General features: G+C 34.6%; 1 protein-coding gene across 1 annotated transcript in view; it reads left to right on the top strand.

The window, feature by feature from the left end:
• Positions 1 to 17,980, top strand: part of LOC139696544 (agrin-like) — a 161,880-nt gene extending 143,900 nt beyond the window's left edge. Inside the window, exons 10-25 of the mRNA XM_071595348.1 lie at positions 197 to 334; positions 959 to 1,105; positions 2,418 to 2,948; positions 3,768 to 4,001; positions 4,551 to 4,728; positions 4,844 to 5,071; positions 6,052 to 6,284; positions 7,523 to 7,663; positions 10,131 to 10,470; positions 11,365 to 11,529; positions 11,795 to 12,150; positions 12,787 to 12,868; positions 14,394 to 14,561; positions 15,044 to 15,242; positions 15,833 to 15,983; positions 16,120 to 17,980. Coding sequence (XP_071451449.1) covers positions 197 to 334; positions 959 to 1,105; positions 2,418 to 2,948; positions 3,768 to 4,001; positions 4,551 to 4,728; positions 4,844 to 5,071; positions 6,052 to 6,284; positions 7,523 to 7,663; positions 10,131 to 10,470; positions 11,365 to 11,529; positions 11,795 to 12,150; positions 12,787 to 12,868; positions 14,394 to 14,561; positions 15,044 to 15,242; positions 15,833 to 15,983; positions 16,120 to 16,268 — 3,440 coding nt within the window. The 3' untranslated portion in view covers positions 16,269 to 17,980. The remainder of the gene's footprint in view (positions 1 to 196; positions 335 to 958; positions 1,106 to 2,417; positions 2,949 to 3,767; positions 4,002 to 4,550; positions 4,729 to 4,843; positions 5,072 to 6,051; positions 6,285 to 7,522; positions 7,664 to 10,130; positions 10,471 to 11,364; positions 11,530 to 11,794; positions 12,151 to 12,786; positions 12,869 to 14,393; positions 14,562 to 15,043; positions 15,243 to 15,832; positions 15,984 to 16,119) is intronic.
• The last annotated feature ends 3,794 nt before the right edge of the window (positions 17,981 to 21,774 follow it).

Genomic DNA, 21,774 nt, shown 5'->3' with positions numbered 1-21,774 from the left:
GAACTGCATGATTCAAACTTTTAAACTATGGTAATGAAAGGTGTTAATTTTCATTTAAAATAATTAATCAAACCAATGTCATGTTTATTTTCTTATGTGACTCAGTTGCATGTATGGTGAATGAACACTCATTTGAATTCATTGAAAAAGGCAGTATGTATTTTTATTTATTTTTCTAATACTTTCCCCAATTTAGGTTCATACTCTGAAACTTGTGATCCCGACAGTGGGCAATGCTCATGTCGCCCAGGAGTTGGAGGTCTCCGTTGTGACCGGTGTGAGCCTGGATATTGGGGACTGCCAAAGATATCAGAGGGCCATAAAGGATGCATATGTGAGTACAAACAAGTATAAAGTCTTTCACAACGAATCCACACAAACAATAGTCAGCATAGGTAAATGGCATTGAGTATTTTCATGAAGTGATTTCATTTTAGAAACAATGTCAAAAATTGGCCCTTAAGAGTCTTCATACATTTCATTTGCATCTTATCAAGCATGTAAATATTTACACAGGTATCTTGAATAAAAAAATAACTGAATGAAAACAAGAAAAACATAATCTAGCCCCTCTATTGAAAATTTTATCTTTTTTTGCAAATGAAAAATTACAAACCAAAGCTTGTTTATCTGGCTCATTTATATCATGTAAATAAGCACAATAGTTTATTCCAATCTGTATCCTTCCATGCTATAAAACCATATATAATGATTTGGAGATTCCTAATTCATGACCATACCAGGATTCATGAAATTCAGTACATTTTATCTTATGATTTTAGCCTCAACTAAGCATTTTTTTTCTTTTAATATTGTGAAAACTCAAAAAAAAAAAACGGTGGCCTTAATCCCTCCACAGTTTCATTTCAAATGCCTTAAATATGTGACTGTTAAAATACTAAAGATATGCTAATATACATCATCTCTCATGTTCAATTCTTTTCTCATCCAATTTCAGCATGTGGGTGCTCACTGCATGGCTCTGTGAGAGAAGACTGCGAGCAGATGACAGGACGCTGTGTTTGCAAACCTGGAGTCCATGGACAAAAGTGTACACTATGTTCCACTCCTGGTAGAGTGCTGGGACCAACAGGATGTGTACCAGGCCAGTATTTCTTTTCATTTCCACCTCACCAGCAAAAAAATTGTACCCATTCATTTGCTCTAAAATCTTCATGATTTTAATGCTGCACACAGGTACTTTCAGTTGTTGAAAATATCTAAGATAGGAATGGACTTTAAGAATTAAATAAAATAAGATAGAGGGGTAAGAAAAATTTGAATGTCATCATGGATTTAAAACTTTATGAAAGTACTGAGAGGTTCAGTTGCATCAATACTAATTGCATTTCCAAAAAAATATCTAGATGAAAAACATGTTACATGCAGGCTTGTTATATTTGTATTTGTATTAGCACACCATCACCTGCCACAGAGGTAAAAAAACTTAATTGTAGGTAAAAAATTTATGTTTTAACAAGCTGTAGCTTAAAAAGTACCATTACTTATAATGGTAATCAGTTACGTTTTATTTAAGTTTTAAGAAAAAGAACAAATACTGAGTTTTAATTCTCATCAATCAATGTAGACAGAAATAAAACAGTGTATTTAGGGTCCATTGAATAATATGCTTTGGATTATTATCAATTTAATTTACACAAATAATAATTTATCTTGTACTAATTTCTTTTGTAACAAGAAAATGTCTCTTCATAATCAATGCAATAGAAAAATGAAAGGCTCAAACACAAGCATCTTCAACAAATGGCATGGGATGATAGAGCCTGGATAAAGCTGTTTCCTCAGCATCGGCAAGCTTTGTCAACTGGAGCATAAAACATGGAATATTATAATAATTTAGCATGAAAGCATAGTATTAGTATGTGGTGTCAATTTTTATTACAAATAACAAAAATGCAAACAAAGTAAAAGAAGAAAAAAGGCAATAATAAAAGAATAACAATCTGAATTAATAATACATAATACTATAACCTCGCAAAGTACTATTCAAAAAAACTCAATGAAATAATTCACTCACATTCTTCAACATCAATCACTGCTCAAACAGCCATGAGAATCATAATAATTCTTGGCTTCTCCAGGCAGCCTTTGTCACATAGGGTTTTACTTGCACTACTATTCCATCAGTAGAAGTCATTCTTCATCAGAGAAGTTGTACATTTTCGGCTAATATTTTACCTTACCAATGGAAAAAACTTCACCTTGTTTTCCGAGTAATTATTAAAAAGTATTTTAAAGTAAGTTCATTTCTAACTATAGTGCCATTCCCTGTGGCATGCGCCAAAAGTGAAAATTAATAGAACGAACAACTTTATACACTTAAGATTCGTTATAGATTTAGATAGAAATGATTGGTCCAGCCAGCTATCAACATTGAATGATTTTGCCAAACACAGAGGGGTCATTGCCCACGGAATCACCGGTCCGGCGCTCCACTGTCCTACGGTCCACAGCACCAGAAGATGTCGTCAGCTCACCACTTTACAAGTCAACACGACATCTCCTCCTGCCCCCAGTTGCACCCCACTATCACCACCATGCCACCCCTTACCATGAGTTCTCTGGGTCCCCTGAAGAGGGCACCATCGATGCCGATTCTGCTCTTGGGCAGCTGCAGACAAGGCCAGACACCCCAGGAGATCGCTGGGGCAACCGGCAGATGGCCCTGCCCGCTTACCGTCCGACCCCGGCCACAATTATTGCCGATGGCAATGGGATCCTTGGCTTCCGACCAACCTCTGTTGCTGCCTTCTCCCCTTATCAGCACATGCGCTACCTTGGGGACGGTTGCATGAGGGACTCGGACTGCTCGGCCGTGGAGCATGCCGTTTGTGAGGCAGTATCACTGCCGGGACCCCTTGCCAAGGAGGGGAAGTGTGCCTGTCGTGGGGGATATGCCGAGATGCCAGATGGAAGGGAATGTTTGGGTAAGGTGTCCTCAGTCTTCTCTCCATCCATGCATCCACCAAGCCATGAATTAAATACAATAGTATGTGTACATATACAGAGAAAGAGAATGAAATGATGAATAAATTATTAATTTAATAATATATATCCAAGTTATGTTTCATATTGACATGGAACTAAAGTAAGAGGTGCTTATCTATGGACTATTAAGATTTGAAGGAATTAATAAAATGATATTTAAGCAATGGATGGATGAATACTTAATAGCGGTGGATGGAAGGTATAAAGAACTTGATGGCCAAATTTTAGGAATGGCATACCTATAAAACACTGTGCATGGCTATTCCACAATATTGTTAATCAAATTATCTTGTTTGCCTTGACAAATGACAGCAATATTTAGCCCCATGTCTATGAATTTTCAGTCATCTATTAGCTATTCGAATGTTTTATTGTGAAATAATCACACCTGTGTGAGAATTGTATGACTTCTCAGTGAATGCTGTCATTCAGAACAAGCAGCAATGAAAACTCAATTCCAACATTTCCATTTTTGCATTCAAACCATCAAATCTGCTAAAACAATTGTAATATTGCTAATAAATAGCAAAATATGGAGGGAAAAACTTTTGCATTTTATTTAACCTACTTTAAGTCAGAATTTTAATCTCCATCCATAATACAATTTCTCATGATTCCGGAATCAGTACATCAAAAATAGTTGGTGCCATCCACCTTTGGGGATATTTGTCAGCCATTAATGTCTGTTTGAATTGTCAAAATCGAATCTGTTCCATGTAATTCCTGGTACATGTTTAATTTTTCATTTAATCTTTTAGCAAATACACCACCCATACATCCCACAGAAGAATTTAGGGCTTGTGCCTCACAACCGTGCCTACGAGGAGGTTCCTGTATAGACCTCCCATCCACTGCCTCCTTGGTGCAAGCCTTGCCAACTCCCTCACCCCTACCAGGAGGTGATTTTAATGGAATGGGTGGGAGCTTCCGATGTTTGTGTGACCCCGCCCTTGGGACAGGGCCTCTTTGTGCCGATCCCCCAATTCCCAAAGGTAAGTGTTTTAACTCATTCAAAAAGAGACTGGATAGAGTCAAAATGAAAAATGGTTCCATTTTCTCTTTCAAAAATAACTTTACCTCAACTTTGGTTAATGTAATATAATATGCAGTGTCTACAAATGTTTTGTTCAAGCTTACATAATACCCCTCTGCATTATAAATCAAAAGAAAATTTGTTTACACATGAAATTGAATGCAGTAAAGAAAAGCGGTCAGTACACATTGGTAAAATTAATTATTACATTGATGTATTCATATTCCATCAATGGATTTGTTACCTGAGCCTTCTGAAATTGCAAACTATCAAAAACATGCAAAATTAATTGGGTTTTTGAACGTGTTCTCAGGGGAGTTGGATGCCCGTAAAAATTTTTTTATCAGGCTAAACAGTCTTGATTTGAAGACTAGACAGAAAACATAGATTTGAAGTAATCATTCAAAAATATGCATATTTGAGAATGCAGACACTTGAATAAAATTTGGGTGCATTAAATTATAAGGAAATGGTACACGCAATGAAATTTTGATGTTTTCATTTTCAGCTTATGAAATTCCTGCCTTTGATGGGCGTTCCTATGTACGACTAAAGAGACTTAAGGCCTACAATAAGCTCAGCATAGAAGTAGAATTCAAAACATATGCCAAGGATGGTATTCTTCTCTACAACCAGCAAAAGTCTGATGGAACTGGAGATTTTGTGTCTCTAGCTATTGTGAATGGGTAAGTTAAAAGAATCTGGAAATTATGCCAAAACTGCAGTAAGATCCGGGTATGGTAAAAGTATTTTTGAAGCATCACCTACTAACATCCCTCATGTTTTATTCTTCAAATCTAGTTATGTAGAATTCCGGTATAACCTTGGGAATGGACCAGTGGTCATACAATCACATGAGCGAGTTCGTTTAAGAACATTCCATCGTGCTGTTGCCAAGCGCTATCACAGAGATGGCATGCTGAGATTAGACAATGGTGAAGATGTTGCTGGACAATCATCAGGCAGTCTAAGGGCATTGGATCTACTTGAAGATGCATATGTCGGTTATGTTCCTACTGAAGAGCAAAGGTAGAGTTTAACAGAAGGGATACACCAAGTGCCAATTTTATGGGTGCTGGCTAACATGTAGAATAAGTTGATTGCATAAACCTGTAAGCAAATGTAATTCCATCCAAAATGAAGAAAGATATTACCATTCTGTTAAATTGCATAACATTTATTGAGCAGCAGAACATGTTTCAGTGCTTGAATAACTTGAAGATGTGTTTTCAAATTGTGTCATGCTGCTTGATAAATAAATTTACCAAGTGATTACATCTTTCCAAGCTTCACCAATAGATTTCAACTTTTAACCGCAAACATGATATTGATCAAAGTATTTTTATCATGAGTAAAATAATTTTTATTGACCTTTCTCAATTTTTTATAGATATATTAGATTTAGATGAATAAACTATATATTTCATCTGCATTCAACCGAAATACATGGCTAAAAAATGCAAAAATAGGTTATAAATTTACACCAGTTTTACACATGCATTAAACATATACCATTCCATGAAGATAAGGATTTTCAAAAATGGAAATGAGGAAACCTCCAAAAAGAACTTATCTTAAACCAAAAGGAAAAATAAATTAAGAATGAAACATCTCAAAATGCCAAACTTGCCAGCAGTTTATTGCTAAAATTGAATTATCATGAGATGTGATATTAAAAGCTGTTTTGGCAAAATATGGAGAAAAATCAATCCTTAATCTCTAATCATCTCAAAGAGTTTAAGATTTTTGCTTAAGAAACCTTTAGTTAGTGGCGTGGCATTAACTTTTTGTTTCTATTTGATAATAAAAATGACGTACTATTCAAAACTTGGACAATGCCGCATATGCCATGTATTGACCTGATCTATGCCCTAAAAATGGTTTTGTTATGCCATTTTGTGCAAAGCACTAGCACTGATCAATTGCATTCGCAATGATTAAAGTAGTGAATACAGCATATTTGAATATTGGACTGTTAAAATCAATTCATATGGCCTATTATTTTTCAGGGTATTTGAAAATATTGGGACATCAGTAGGTTTGACCGGCTGCATACGACGCCTTAAAGTAGGGCGAAGAGTGGTAGAACTGCATGAGGGTAGGGATGCTCTCGTGGAAGAAGCAGTTGGAGTTGCTGAGTGTGGAGAAAATCCTTGTGCTGCCCTGCCATGTGCTCATGCAGCCACTTGTAGGCCCATTGACACCACCCACTTCCTCTGCTTGTGCCCACCCGAATTCTCAGGTATTAATAGGAATAGTCTCATTGGAATCATACTATTACACCAAGATACCTTTTTCAGATCCATTGTTTTGTGTCTTCAACTATATTTCTAAATCTTCAGCAATGATTTTTCTAAAAAATGTTATGCAAATGAGCTAATTTATTCCTTTCAGTAGAGACACCAGGTAGGTGGCTGCTGTGCCCATATGCTTAATATTGCTCATTTGCACTTTACTATTAGGTTAAAATTGGTCATCATGGTAACTTTGACACTCTAACCAATAGTCACCAGGTTGGAGGAAATTAATGATTTAGTATTCCATCTTGAGATGATCAGATTGCCACCATTAAATCTAAGGATAATTACTTGAATAGTTTCAATCTTTTATGTTCCAGTAAAATATGATGAAGTATGCATATGTATTGTATACAATAAAATACAAGTATGATATTACATTACAGAATATTATGCTACATTACATGATATGATATGACACTATTATATTCCATTTTATAATTGAATTGTATAATACTGTTGTAATGATAAAGTTATTTATAGGTTTTTTATGATAATCTGTATAGAATCCATCACTTGTATCAAAAACTGAATAGTACCCTTGAGATTTTTTCCTCATAATACAAATCTGTGTATTGAAACCCCTGTGAAGTCCTATCTTAGTGCATCAAACCTTCACTCTGAGGAGCATAGCTAGTTGGTATCCTATAAATTGCATGATTTACATTTGCCCCTTTTTTATTTATCATCCATCTATGCTGCATATTGATATGGAAACAAATTAATTAAATGATGAAGTAATAGATTTTCAAGCTAATGGTGGATGAAGTATGACTGCATGAGAAAAATACAATTGATGGTACAAAATTTTGCATCTAATTATGTCTTAACAGTCTCAGCTTGTTATAAATCATCTAAATTAATTCATGAAAAATATAATAATGGCGATTTAGCTGCAGAGAAAATACTATGCTACACATCTGGACTCATAAACCTACTTTGTATGGTGGCTGATTTTTGGAAAACATAATTTGATAATTATTGAGGCTAAATGTATGTACCAGTCATAATGTCATGCTCGCATACTTTAACATTTACGTGCATAGTACTAAATGAATTTACTTACATAATGTAAAAAATGCATACAAAGTTTAATCTTCAGTGAAGATGTTCAATTTCTTATTCCCATTCACAGTCCCTTAATCTTTTATCTTTATATTTGCTTTCTGATTTCCAAATATAGGTGAACGTTGTGAGATTCGAATGAATCCTTGCTCCCCCAACCCATGTGCAGTTGGATCCACTTGCTCTCCATTACCACCGCCAAGAGGAGGTTTTGAGTGCCGCTGTGCTCCTGGCTGGAAAGGACGGCTTTGTAATGAGCGTAAGTGGAAAATACATAATTTTTTAGGAGTTGAAAATGCATATTGAGGTATTTTATCTGCGTCATGCATCCATGTAAGGTAGCATCTTCTTGATTTATCTAGCAGTCACTTCAAAGTCATGGGTCTTATATGAATAATAAATAGAATGAGTTAAAAGAGGCAGTCAATGCCATAGTCATTACAAATCTTTTCCCTTGAATCAGACTTTGGCTTTCATGTAATCAAACTTAAGCTAACAAGTTGATTTTAGGCAACTTTTAATTTCATGCATAGTATAGATTTGATATAACTTTTAAGGGTCGCGGTAGTCCAGTGGGTGGAGCGTTGGACTGCTGACCGGAGGCCCCGGGTTCGATTCCCAGGCAAGGCACTCTGGGCACCTGCAGCTCCACCCAAGCTAAAGTGATTTTTCGGGTACCAGGTCTTCCTGGGAAACCATAACCGGCACAGGGAAAGGAACTGGCCCCCTACCCTGATGTGTGAATTTTCACACGCCGTATAGGGCTTAGTACTGGGTGATCTCTACCATCACCTACTAAACCGACCTTCGGGTTGATTACTGTGTTTATGGTTTTATAACTTTTAGATTAAAGACACAAATATCCAGGTTAGCATTGAAATTAATCCAGACACACTAAAAAATTAAATTCTTCAAACTGAATCATGTTATTATAGTTCTGGAGGTGATTAAGGAAAATTGGGCATTGCAGTGAAAAGTATCCGTGGATTTTCATTACTCTTTGTAAACCATGTAAATGTTGTTTGTCACTAGGTCTACAGAGTTTTAGATGCCCAAGACAGAGAATTACTTGTAACAGCTGTTTATTCAACTCTCTTAACTACTGGTGGCTACTATACTTATCGACATAAATTAAATAATGACCTGAAGTAGAGGTGATAAAAACATGCCTAAGATTTCATATGCAATATTTTACTTTTTGATCTCAAATAATATATCATAAGATATGGGCGTATACAATAAAAAGATCCTGTATGGATGTCCTCCAAGTGTTCAACCAAAATTATGTTTGCGAAATTACTCACTAAAATACAAGGGACCACATTTTTATGATACATGTTCAAAATTAACTTCAAGCTTTTAAATAATGCTGCTTAGTATTTCTTGACATTTCAGTGGGGAGTTATGTTTGAATCAATCTGTTACATTCAGAAAATTAAATTTATCATTAACTTTGAATACCTCATGCAAGTTAATTATTCTTTTGAAAATTAAAATTTCACTCAATCCAGCTCATAAAATCAAAATATTATTGAAATGAGACATTTAAACTTGGTTTGATTTAATATGTTCATCATGATACAGCTTAGTCATGCCAAAAGGAGTAATTTAATAAATTAACTTGGGATGAGAAATTTAACCTTACTGCTATTTAATCGATTGCTACATATTTTTTTAGAGATTTCAGCCTCAGGGTTTATACTCGGACTAAATTATGAAGCAACAAAAATTGATGGGAAGCAAATACCCAGTAAAATACTGAAATATATTGAAATATTGGGGTATTTTCCTTTGTATCTGTTCACAAATGGAGAAGCTATGTACATCCATCTGCAAACAATTCCATGATTACAGCAGACAATTTTTTGTGCTCCAAAGTATATATATATTGGGCATTTGGTGTGATCAAAGTCTGGAGTGATATCTTATGAATGAAAGCCATTATACACTGTTCATATTTTCAAAATACCATAATCTCTCAAATATTCTTGCTATTCTCTTCCCAGTACATCAAAATTTTAATTAATTTACAATCATCAAGATAATTAGATGATTTAAAACTCTGAAAACGCTGAAAAAAGTCTGCAACACTTGGGCTTTCTTAAATGTTATCAATATCATAAAATCAAAATTGTCCATAGAATTCAATGGTTTAATTTCAGCATTTTTTTTACTCTTTGTACTTAGCCATCATTGTTTCCCTTGTATTTATTAGCCGTGAGAGTTCGATATTCTCATATACAACCAAATACACAGTTTCACCATGCAACAAATAATGCATTAACTATCTCCACTCCATTACTTTAATTAGTATCAGATGTTGAATATTGATCTGTGTCTGTGATCATTATATTCAGCCTCAATCTATCATTTGTTTTTCCTGGTAACTTGATCAGTTCAAGTTTCTGAGGAAAATATGTTCTGCTATTCACTTGATATTAGTTCTATGTTCTTAGTAGGTTCTTATGAAACTATAATTCCACCCTTATAAAAATGGTAGAAAAATGGAAAAGTGTGCTTCCAATGTTAAGACAACTTGAATAAATCGCAAGGAATAAATAAAGAGAGTCTCCATGTATATATCACTACCATATTTTGGTTATCCATATTTTTTTATTATTAAAGCTTCCTCATGCATCAATTAGCATGGGTAATCGAGAGTTGATCCTATTTTCCGAGTTTACCGTAGCATTCTTAATCAAAGCTGTCTCTTTCTGCTAATTCAGAGGAAGAGCAAGAGGAGACCTTTGTGGCAGACTTTGGTCGCTCGGGTGGAGAGAGCCCTTCGACATCATGGGTTGAACTGCCAAGACCAGAAGGTGTTGGTCGCTCACTCTCGATTGAGGTTTGGTTCCTGGCAAGGAAGCCTAATGGTCTTCTCCTGTATGCTGCTCAGCTACCTCCAGCCCCTCATCCTCCAGCACCACCATCCGCTGTGTCCGCTGTCTCTGCTCAATTACCACTCTTGAGTCCAATAATCAGGAGGTCTGACTTTGTGGCACTCAACCTTGTGTCCGGGCATCTTCAATTTTTATTTGACCTTGGCAGTGGAATTGCAAATATTACGTAAGTGAAGAGAGGCTAACAATATCCTGCACAACAAGTAGTAAATATGCACAATTGTTACTCCTGCGGGAATATCGAGACAATAACTGGCAATCATGAAAAGAGAAACTCAAATTTAGCATGGCTCAATGATGCTACCCAACACATGTAGCTGTATTCAGTTGGTATTTGATTTGAATTATCTCTAATTTTTTCTTGAATACATGCTAATGGAAGAAGAGAAATTTATTAGTGCACTACTATATCCTATAGATTATAAACACACAAATAAAATAAAAGTGACTTATGTAATATTTTGATTAATGAAGAGAAGTTTGATGCTGTTCATGCATTGTCATCGTACAGAACCAATTGTTGTCATTGTAACCACAAAACTTTCTCAAATGCTCTCCAGGGCATATCCAGCAAATTGTTAAATCCCTCAAATACAAAGTGTGCTGCATATAATTCCCCGCAGTAAAAGTTGAACCATAAATTTTCTTGCTAAAACAATCACAACACTTTCTCAAACATTCTCTGTGGTGCATTCAGTAAGCTGTTAAGTTGAATACAAATGAAGTGCATTGAGTCATATAGACCAAATTTAAAATGTATATTGTTTAGATAATCCTTAAAGAGATGCTGTTCATATTAATATCGCTGTTATGATCACAGTCATAAATATTTCTAGTCATTCTCCATCTTATACAATATATAACCATACATAACCACATTGTGTATATCGATGGTCATAAATAAAATGAACACCTGTTTGTATTCAATTACAATAGGTTTTCCATCAAGTTAGTGAATGGCACTTAATATATATATATGAACATACCTTATGTTTATAAGGAAAAAAGTCATCATGAGTTGTTCAAATGTAATAGATGCATTTCTCATCCCCTTATACAGCTCCCCCGATAAAATTACTCTGAATGAGTGGCATGCTGTGAAGGCAAGTCGGTTGGAACGTGAAGGGTCACTCCAAGTGGACAATGGAATTATCACCAGAGGGTCCTCAGGGCCACCGCTCAGTGAACTGAACTTGGATCTACCTCTCTATGTTGGTGGGATTCCGTAAGTATTCACTTTATTTCTATATTCTGTATTGATCAGAGGAGAAAATTTGTAGGCACCAAATACTATCATGAAAAGTAATTTTTCAACTTTTTTCCTAATTATAGTTGACTTTTAGATTTCTACAAATGACCTTCGATCATCTGTTTTGATAACATGAATATACATGAAGAGTGATCCCATAAAAAATTACTGAATCCTCCTTATTTATCTTTTTTTTTTTATCACTAGAGCTAATCTGTTTTTTTCTCTCTTCCCTCATTAGGGAGGCAGTTGAAGTGAGCCGTGACTCGGGAGTAAAATATGGTTTCCGGGGAGCAATCCAGCGATTGGTAGTCAATGGGGAAATACATGAAGGTGCAGGTGCTGGACCAACAGGTCATGCACGTGCCACAGGAGGTCACATAGGGCGTTACGAAGGACCGCCTTGCCACCCAGGGCACCCAATGGAAAATGACTCTGCTCTGTTTTCAACTTTCTCGGCTGAATGGGCAACCTCTCCTGGTTGGGCTCCAGATTTTTCCAGCCCTACCTGCCTCAATGGAGGGCTGTGCAGGCCTCTGTTGTCTAAATTCATCTGCCGATGCCCTGCTGCCTTTATAGGGGAACGATGTGAAACAGGTAAGTGGAGTAACCCGTATTGTGCAAGAATATAGGCAAATATGTTAGAAATATTGTCAAAATCCTTTCATGCTATCAGTTTTAAAATCAAATTCAATATTGTTTATAATGTAATCTATTTTGTGCCTGATCACTTTGTAGCATGTCATTGAACTTTCTTGTGCTTGAAGGTTCAAACTACAATATTTTGTTGAATGGTCATCTAAATTTTGTTCATTATCTCAAAAATGTTTTGGGTAGAGAATATTTACGCAAGAAAAACTCATTTTTTAAAATTTGATTTTGTAAATAACAAAATAAAACAATATTTTCACTTTGCCATTGTCAGATTTGACTAGATCCTTCATCCCCAGACCTATTCTGCCATTCTTAGTAAAAACTAAGAATTAAACATTATGAAAAAGTCCACTTTCTTTCATATTCCACAGCTTATATCTCATCGATTGCCTTGAATAAATCTACTGTTTCAAATACTTTTAATGATAGGTGCAAAAGTACTAACTAATCCTCTGTTAAAGTATTTTTAATTCTTTATTAATGATAGTTATACATTTTGCATTAAAAATTAGGGCTGTAGTTATATTTCCTATTTATCATGCTTTCAATTGATATTTATGTCTTTGCATTAACTTGTAGCTGTTGAAGACATAGGTATGACAAGACCAATAAGATTCACTGGAGAGACATTCTTGCTGTTCCACAGTAGGCTCTACAAAGGGTAAGTGTAATTTAACTATTCATTAATGGAGTTAGCCAATCCAAATGCTTGAACTTTCAGGAAATGTGCATGTGTACACAAAAATAAGTTACCTGAGCCTTTACTAATTTTATGCTTCCATTTTCCATTCTTCTAACAATTCCTTAGTAATATGTGCATTTATAATTTCAAAAAGCTTTGTCAGCACTGTTGGATAAAAAGTTAGTTACAGTAATTTTTAAAACTCCTTAGACAAATTGAGAAGTGTCACATTTGTATGCTTCATACTTTAACCTTTCTTCCATAGATATGGTCATCAACTATAAATTATGGCTTTTATTTGGCTACCTCCTTTGTTTTTCTGCCAACATTTCACTTCAAACTCAGAATTTATTGAATTATTTTTCCTACTTGGGTATTTATAATTAGATATGCTGTAGAGAGAATTCTCTACTACTGTTTTCTGAATGTAATGCTATAATATTTAGTTTTATTGGCAAGAATAAAATTCCAATAAACCTTAAGTTTATTTCAACAATACATTAAACTGCCTTTTTTAAATATGCAACAAAAAATCATGATCAAACAATTTAAGTGGGTAGGTACATTAGGGCAATTTGAACACACTCTTGCACATTTCCAACATGTCAGTGTTTAATTGCAACATACCTGCCTGTACATTGATGTTTATGGCCTCTAAACTCAATTTAATACTGCAAAATTAAGAAAATTGCATCAAATAATTTGTTTCTGGAAATGCTGCTGGGGTCTGCTCCAATATATATTAAGTTCAAGCAGTACTTAAGTTGGAACATGCATCTAATTCAGATTGATATAAGCAGAGCATGTACATCAAGACAACTCCCAATATGCATGTTAATTTATATAAGTTCATATGTTAAGATTTAAATATGCTATAGTGAGTGATTTTTAAGGAAATTTTGTGTGCTCTTTTAGGTAAAATAACTTATTGAATTAAATTTTAATGGACACAAGAATTTAATTTATTACAGGAACAAATTCAACTGTGTGAGCCTTGGACATGTTAAATTATTGTAATGAAATGATTAGAAACTAATACACTTAAAAAAAAAACTAGATAATTTTAATACCTCAATGAACAGATATAGTATTCCGCAAATCTTGCCAATTTTTTCCCAGAAACCTTGTCATAGGAACTCAGATGAGAAGTTGGAAACCAAAAGTGGCACTTTTCAATTTACCGTTGGGACTATATCAGCCTTTTAAAAATTATTCCCCATGAATATTTTGGGTGCAATGTATATTGAATTTTATGTATTGTCACTTGATTTCATAGGCCTGCCATGTGTGGTAGGAAAAAATTCTTGGTTTTGGCATTAACAGAAGATGGAATGTCTTGAATATCTGAAAATGTACATATTCTTTCTTTCTAAAATTAAGGCAATCTAACTTTATTCATTACAATGTAACCAATAATGTAACTTACTAACATCTCAAGTGTCAGGGTAGAATAACATCATGTAAGAATAGCTACTTAATACCATAATTTAACTTGCATTCTTAGAACTAACACAACTAACCAAACTAGCTTCGAGTTGGAAGAGGATGAAATTGATGAGGGTGAAGAGGATGAGGAAGGTGTAGATATGGATGAGGAAATGAGTGAGGAATATGGTAATGAAGATGAAGAAGACATGTATGATGAAGATGATGTTGATTTCTTTGATAAAGGGTAAGAAAATATCCTGCACGGATTTTGATGCTCTCCATACGTCATGAGTAAATCATCTGGCATGAGTGATAACAATTTAAGCATGCAGCTTACAGAATTAGATTTATTTAGAACATGCATGAGGCCATAGATTATGATTAAAGTGTATACTATGAGAATATAATTATACTTTATATAATACGTTATAATAGCACTTCATAATTATGCTCCAATAATCATGTGATAATATGATTAGAATATAATTATTTCATTAGCATATAGTTATCTATTTATAGTGTATGATTTTTGTTTTTTTTTAAACAATTTCTTTTTGCATGTTTATGAGACGATTTCTAAACTCCATTTCAGAATTATGACTAATTATTCTGATGCTGCACCAATATTATTTCAAGACTTCACATTCCACACTATGAGAATGTATACAATTAGAAAAATTACAGTCCTCCTACTTGCCTTTGATATTTGTGTATTTTTTGTCATAGGAGGAAGGGTGAACGCCGAAACCACTTCCAAATACGTTTTAGAGTGCCTCCTGGAGACCCTGGAAATGGTCTCCTTCTTTGGACCAACAAAGGAAACACACTGCAAGGAGATTTCTTTGCTGTTGCAATTGTTAATGGCTATCCTCAGTTGAGCTTCAACTTAGGACGTCAGAAGAATCTTCTAACAATACGGTCTAAGGTTGGATATGCTTCAAAAATATTTAATTTTACAGTGGGTAAAAATAACAGTCCATTCATTTTCCCTAAAAGCATTTAGTGATAATGGGAAGAAATTTGTCCAAAGCATATTCATAATATTCACCAAGTAAGAGATTTTTGTGTACTTAAATGTTCAGTTTATCAGTTATATAACCTTGTTATTATTAAAACTGTTTCCTCTTTTTATTATATTTCTGAAAATATTTTTGCAAAACTTAGTATAAGTACTTGTCACATACAATCAACCACATCAATATTCACCAGGGGAAAATTTTGACTTTTTCTCACCATTCAATGTGCTAATTACATGCCAGTTAACATAGTTTCCTAAGTTGATATTTCAAACAAAAGAAATATTAAATAGCCACATAATGTAAACCGTTATCTTTTAAGAAGTCAAAAAAAGTGCTTCAACTGTCAGTAGCAAACTAAAATTGTTCAGATTGGTGTCATCAAATCTCAAATCTCAACCCTTGACTACCTCTTGAAATAAATTATTCACCAAATGTGACTTGTGTTTCATTAGTCTCTTTGACTCTGCGATTACAAAAGTTTATTGTATCTACACAGGTCAGAGTAACAGATGGTGCATGGCATACCCTAGTGGCTCATCGAAGGAAAAGAATTGGGACCTTGACTGTCGATGGGGAGACTCCATCGGAAAGAGGAGTGGCAGATCCTGGGGCATCCCTTCTCAACACTAGTGGTCGCCTTTGGATAGGTATGCCAAAAGTGCTCAATTGGAATATACTTCACCAGTTCCTCAGTATCAGACCCTTTTTTCTTGGAAATTTGCACATTTTGCAAGAACTAATTTTATGTATAATCTTGGTTAAACTCAATTTCAATTTTGTTAGGTGGTGCACCAGCATTGCCAGCTGGCCTTCCTGCTCAGTACTACTTGGGTTTCATTGGATGCATAGAAGAGGTCAAGGTGGACAAAAAGAAGACCCTTGACCTACTGAAACATGGTCGAAGCACAGTCACACAGTTTTGCCCCGCTTGAAGCTTGTCATCCAATCTTCAGAGCCGTAGCACACCCCTTATCTATATTACCTCTTGACGATGTCTCCTAAAAAAAATAACTTTAGTGGATGCTCTGGGAAAAGCTTCTTGGGATCAGCTGACAGAGGCAGGACTCCAATGAGGATGATGGATCGTTTGGAGGAAAGGTCCTAACCTATTGTTAAAGTGTTCCTTTTACCCCGATTGTTTGAGAGAAATGTTGTTGTTGAGCCTATAGAGGCTGCAAAGTTGTGGGAGAGCAAGTTGCTCTTTCAAGGAGGTGACTTAGAAAGCAACAGACTGACTTCCCAAATGTGCCCGCCTCAGACATTTTTGCCAAGTTGCATTTGTTTCGTTGTCTTCCGTGGAGACTATTTGCCATTGACTGGGCGGCACCAAGACGGGGAGATGGGGTGTTAAGCCCAGAACAGGGAGACAGAGTAGCTAATCCTCAAGCTCTGAAGTAATATCAATAGGAGAGAAATTTAAATTCTCCACTTATTTTGATATAGGTAAATGCTGACAGCCGATGCAGAATGAGAGAAGATGAACTGTCATCTATTGAGTGCGAGGATATTTTAACAGGAAAGCTGAAAGTGATAAGTTTACCAAGACTTCCCCTTCAATCAAGAGAGCATGTGATGGTTAGTAAGGAAATACCTCATTTGCTTGCAAAGAAATTAAATATGAACTGACTAAATGATTCACATTCTGTGTCTAGAATGTGAGGGGCAGTCAAATTCAGTGTTTATAGTGTTGAGTGTGTTTTTTGCAAAACTGGAAGACTTCATGTTGAATGTGAATGAGTAAAATAATTAGATGATTAATAAGTGTGAATGTGATAATTAGAGGACAAGATAGTAAGACCAAGGAAACAAGGATTTAAGCATGAAATAACCAGTGAACACATTTTTTTTTAAATATTCTCATCATCTTTCCCAATATATTCTTTCTAATGTTGACAATATCATTTATTTGAACTCAAATAAAATTTATTCCCTGGGTTAGAATACTTTAATGTGCAACTGTGTCTGCATCCTTAGCCAAAAATGTTAAAATTTGCCAGTTGTTTTGAAATTTGTTATCAATGGCAAACCATGAACACCCAGAGGATAGTGCACGACACGCAATAAATAGAAAATATTATTATTAATTACCACGTGGAGAGTAATCTTTAAGTTCCAAAAAATTAAAGTAACATTCCCTTTGTGTCTGATGGTGATTATAACTCATCACAAGAAAACAAAGAACTTTGATTCAAAAATTCTGTATCCCCCGACAAAATTTAGAAAATGCATGAAAAGGATTTTATAAATCATGACTTTTACAAAGACACATTAAAAATTATTACTAAATATTGGGATTATCACCATCCAAAAAAAACTTAGAAAATTAATTTGATAACAAAAGAGTGGATTTTCTCGATTCTTGATTCCTCAAATATTAATAAAAACAGCTCATTTTAAGCCCAAGAATAAACAGTATTTTATTTTCCAGTATTTGCAAGGCATCTATATTTCTTAAGTTTAATTTCTTTAATAAACGTTTTGTCATCTGTTGTGCAAATAAAAATGTACTACAGTGAAAAGTCCATTTCTGTAATTCCCTTAGGTAATAATTATTTCAAAGTGAAATATTTCTTTGTATTACTCCTGTCCCAATGGCATCATGTACCTACACATTTTAATGTGTATGTAAATTACTTTTGCAAGAAATAAATACATGACATGTCACTAATTATTATACTCCAATTATCCTTAAAATTACGGGAAATCCTGAAAAATTGAACCCGCATTCAGAATGTGCAAGAAATAACAGTTAACAAGATTGCTCACAGTGACTAGTGTCAAAGGGATATTTAAATGTTTTACTCTAATAAAATATTTAATTTTTATGATATGTTTTACAAAGATTTTCAAATAACTAGATATTAATGCTTTAAAAGGAGAAAAATTTTCTTAGATTCAGCAAATTACCTGTCATGCATTACAAGAACAAAATATTGATATCATAATTCCAGATTAATTTATGATCAGAAACATTAAAGCAAAATATGGCAATAGGTAGAAGACAGTTTCAAGGGCAATCCTTATGAGCTGTTAATCTAAATTTGCTTGGTTATTTATCATTTGCAAAGTACAGAGATAGGTATTCACAAATTTGTATTTTCTATGGATAAAAACAAAGTCTGAGACACTAATGATACAAAATACCAAGTTCCAATAGGAACACTGATTATATAGAAATGATGGCTTAAATGTGTAGAATCCTCCCTTTTAAAAGGATCTTCTTAGATAGTCAATGTAGCTTAAACCTTTAGGTAACCACAATTATCAACCCAAAAGTTGGGTTGAATGTGAGTGTAGAGCCTATGCCACACTAAGCCCTAACTGTATGTGAATAAAACACAACAGTAGAGGGTAGCCAGTTCAATCTATCAATTTGGCAATTGGAATTGAAATAGAATGATCACTGAAGATGAAAAAAATGATCATAAGAAAAAAAATCTTTTAGAGCTTAGAAGAAAAATGGTTCATACCACACAAGTAAAATTAACTCAAAAATAATTCATTCTCAATGAGATACTTAAACAAATTATTTCATGACACATAATCTTTTACCTGTTCAAGAAACAAATGGATAGGTACTATATTTGATTTTTTTCTTTTTGAAATTTGTTAATGCTACAGTTTGTGAATAAAAGCAAGGTTTTTCCTTGTTTTGTGGACTTAAGCTCCGTACCAATTGAGTCTTTTGTCAGTGATTAAAAAATGGCATTATATTTATCATGTGGGATCATCAGGACAGATGATTCAGAAAAAATGTAAGTTGGTTATCAGAGGTACAAATAAACCCTCCTGAATATGGTTAAATAACTAACAACTGCCAAATTCCAAATAATACCTTTAGAAGCTTGATGCCAGACGTGAAAGAAAGTTGCTATTACATTTCCAAGGAGAGATTTGAAAGGAGACAAAACTGATCAAGAAAAATATCATTCTGGTAAATACTCCAGCTCAATAACTACCAGGTAAAGGAGAAATTAGTCCACCAAATGGCCTTAAAAACCTATTTTTATGTACTTATAATCATGAATCAGTTGTAACAACTTGTAATACCGACTAAACAAAATATTGTTATGTCATAGACTTTTACGGCTAAACTGAACATTAATCTCTATACATACATGCTACACTTAACATTACTCACACTAATGCCTGATATGAGCAAAACCTATGCTCTTTCACTGGTATAGGATCCATGGTCTTCATTCACACCTGCAGTCATTTTAATTCAAGAATTCCAAAAAGCACTCATGCTAAATCAGAGCATTAAACTCCCTGAAAATCATAAAATATACTTCAAATGACCCTCTATAAATTGTTATCTGAGTAAACCCTATGCTCTTTAGTTAGTAAAGGAACCAGGGCCTTCTGTTCACAACATCAGTCCACTTCTTTTGCTAATTCAAAATAGTACTCATCCTTTTCTCCTAAAATAGAACATTCATCTCCATGAAAATCGCAGAATATAGTATACTGAGTACTATTATCTAAATGATCTGATGAAAGCAAATCCTATGATCTTCAGCCAGTATAAGGACTTTCACTCATGCCAGTGGGCATGATAGAATTCCCCACACAGGACATTTAGTTTTAAAAATACTAAGGACACCTCAATCCAAATCATATCTTCTGAATCATATGAAACTTTAAAGATTGCCTCTTGGTATCAACGCTTTAATGATACACACACCAATTACACAAACATTTTTATCATGTGATGCAATGAAAATACAGAGACTCTCTGTTACATGATACACAAATATTGGTATAATGACCAACTTGGATGACAACATCAAATGCAGATATCATTCAAAGCGGTTCATGGCGATTACATGTTTTCCAATTGAGAAAATAAATATAAATGGACTATTTCATTCATACCCATCACAATTTTCAAGCACTTTTTCAGGCGTGTAAATCTGTTTTCAGTGGTATATACCATTGTTCCATGCCCACTGTGGTTTTTATTTATAAAAATGTCATCTTTATTCCTGTTCAATATTTAATTATAAACTATTTCAGAATAACATGAACAATCTATGAGTGCACTAAAGCCTTAAGTGGATATGGCACATATTTTAATTCTCATTGTGCTGAACTTTGAATAAGCCATCAGTAAAATGCAGACTCGATGCAATCCAGTATTCTTCACAAATGCATAGAAGATATACAAAACTGAAATCCCTTTTATGGGAAATAATGTTCTTGAAACTGGGCGTTTACAAAAATGCTAAACATTGAGAAAATTGTATTTATAGCTCTTCGGAAGAGTGCGTGTTGAAGTTTCGCAATGATACAAAGGGTTAAAATCATTTATTTTTCATGTAAGGCAAGATGGGAGAGAATGGGATAGAGAGAGCGCTTCAGAAAAGCTAGAAATTCAGCAAAATAATCTGGTATGGCACCACTGCAATAAAACAAACGATGCAAATAAAACGGAATGCATACTTGTAGATCACCTGTTTTCTCGCCTACCCAAGGCAAGATTATGTATGCCCCAAATTTATTTTTTGCCAATAGTCACCTCCATGGTATCGTATTCAACTCGTTCACTCGAATTAGATTCGTGCTAGCCTCATCCCCCTCGGCTTCTATTCTTCCAGCTACCACTTTCACCGAATATTTATGTTTCAACCCTCCCTCTGAAAGACCTTCCTCAATATGCTCCTCCAATATCTTCAAAAAACTGCATAACAAAACTAAACAAGTCATCAGAAATCATTCCACTCAGCTGCTATTCAGATCACTGTTCCTACTTCTTTGTTTTGTCATCTCAAGCAGTATGAGTTTGCATCATTATTTTTAGTAATATTAGGCTTCTTATTACTCTGCATGTGTTGCCAATATATTTAATTTCTCCATTACAATTTCAGTAAATTAATAATATGTATACTGTGTGAAAATGATTGCTACGATGTGCATGTATCTTTCCTCTAATTAATAGGGTTTTCACAGGTTTTTCACACCCCCCTTCTCTTTGTGGGTGTTTTTCCTACGTGGGTTTTTATTAGCTGAGCAATGCCACCCTCTCCCTAGCTTTTCCCACAAACCTCATTCTTTGCTTAGACTTTCCTTATTTTATTGCTCTCTATCTTCACTGTCATTTACTTTGAGTATGTGGGTATGTGTAGTTGTATCCTTAATTTATATCTGTATGTATGCATGTATGTATATGTGTGTATGTATATGCATGTATATATATATATATATATATATATATATATATATATATATATACATATATATATATGTGTGTGTGTGTGTGTGTGTGTATATATAAATACACATACTTATATATATATATAGGTGGGTCGCGGTAGTCCAGGGAGTAGAGCATTGGACTACTGACCGGAGGGTCCCCGCTTCAATTCCCAAGCAAGTCTCTGGGCACCTGCAGCTCCACCCAAGCTATGAGATTTTTCGGGTACCAGATCTTCCTGG

The sequence above is a fragment of the Hetaerina americana genome, unplaced genomic scaffold (genome assembly GCF_022747635.1).
Source record: "Hetaerina americana unplaced genomic scaffold, ioHetAmer1.1.p SCAF_7, whole genome shotgun sequence".
Classification (NCBI taxonomy): domain Eukaryota; kingdom Metazoa; phylum Arthropoda; class Insecta; order Odonata; family Calopterygidae; genus Hetaerina; species Hetaerina americana.
The sequence above is the reverse complement of the archived record's forward strand: the minus strand, read 5'-3'. Positions and strand labels throughout refer to the sequence as shown.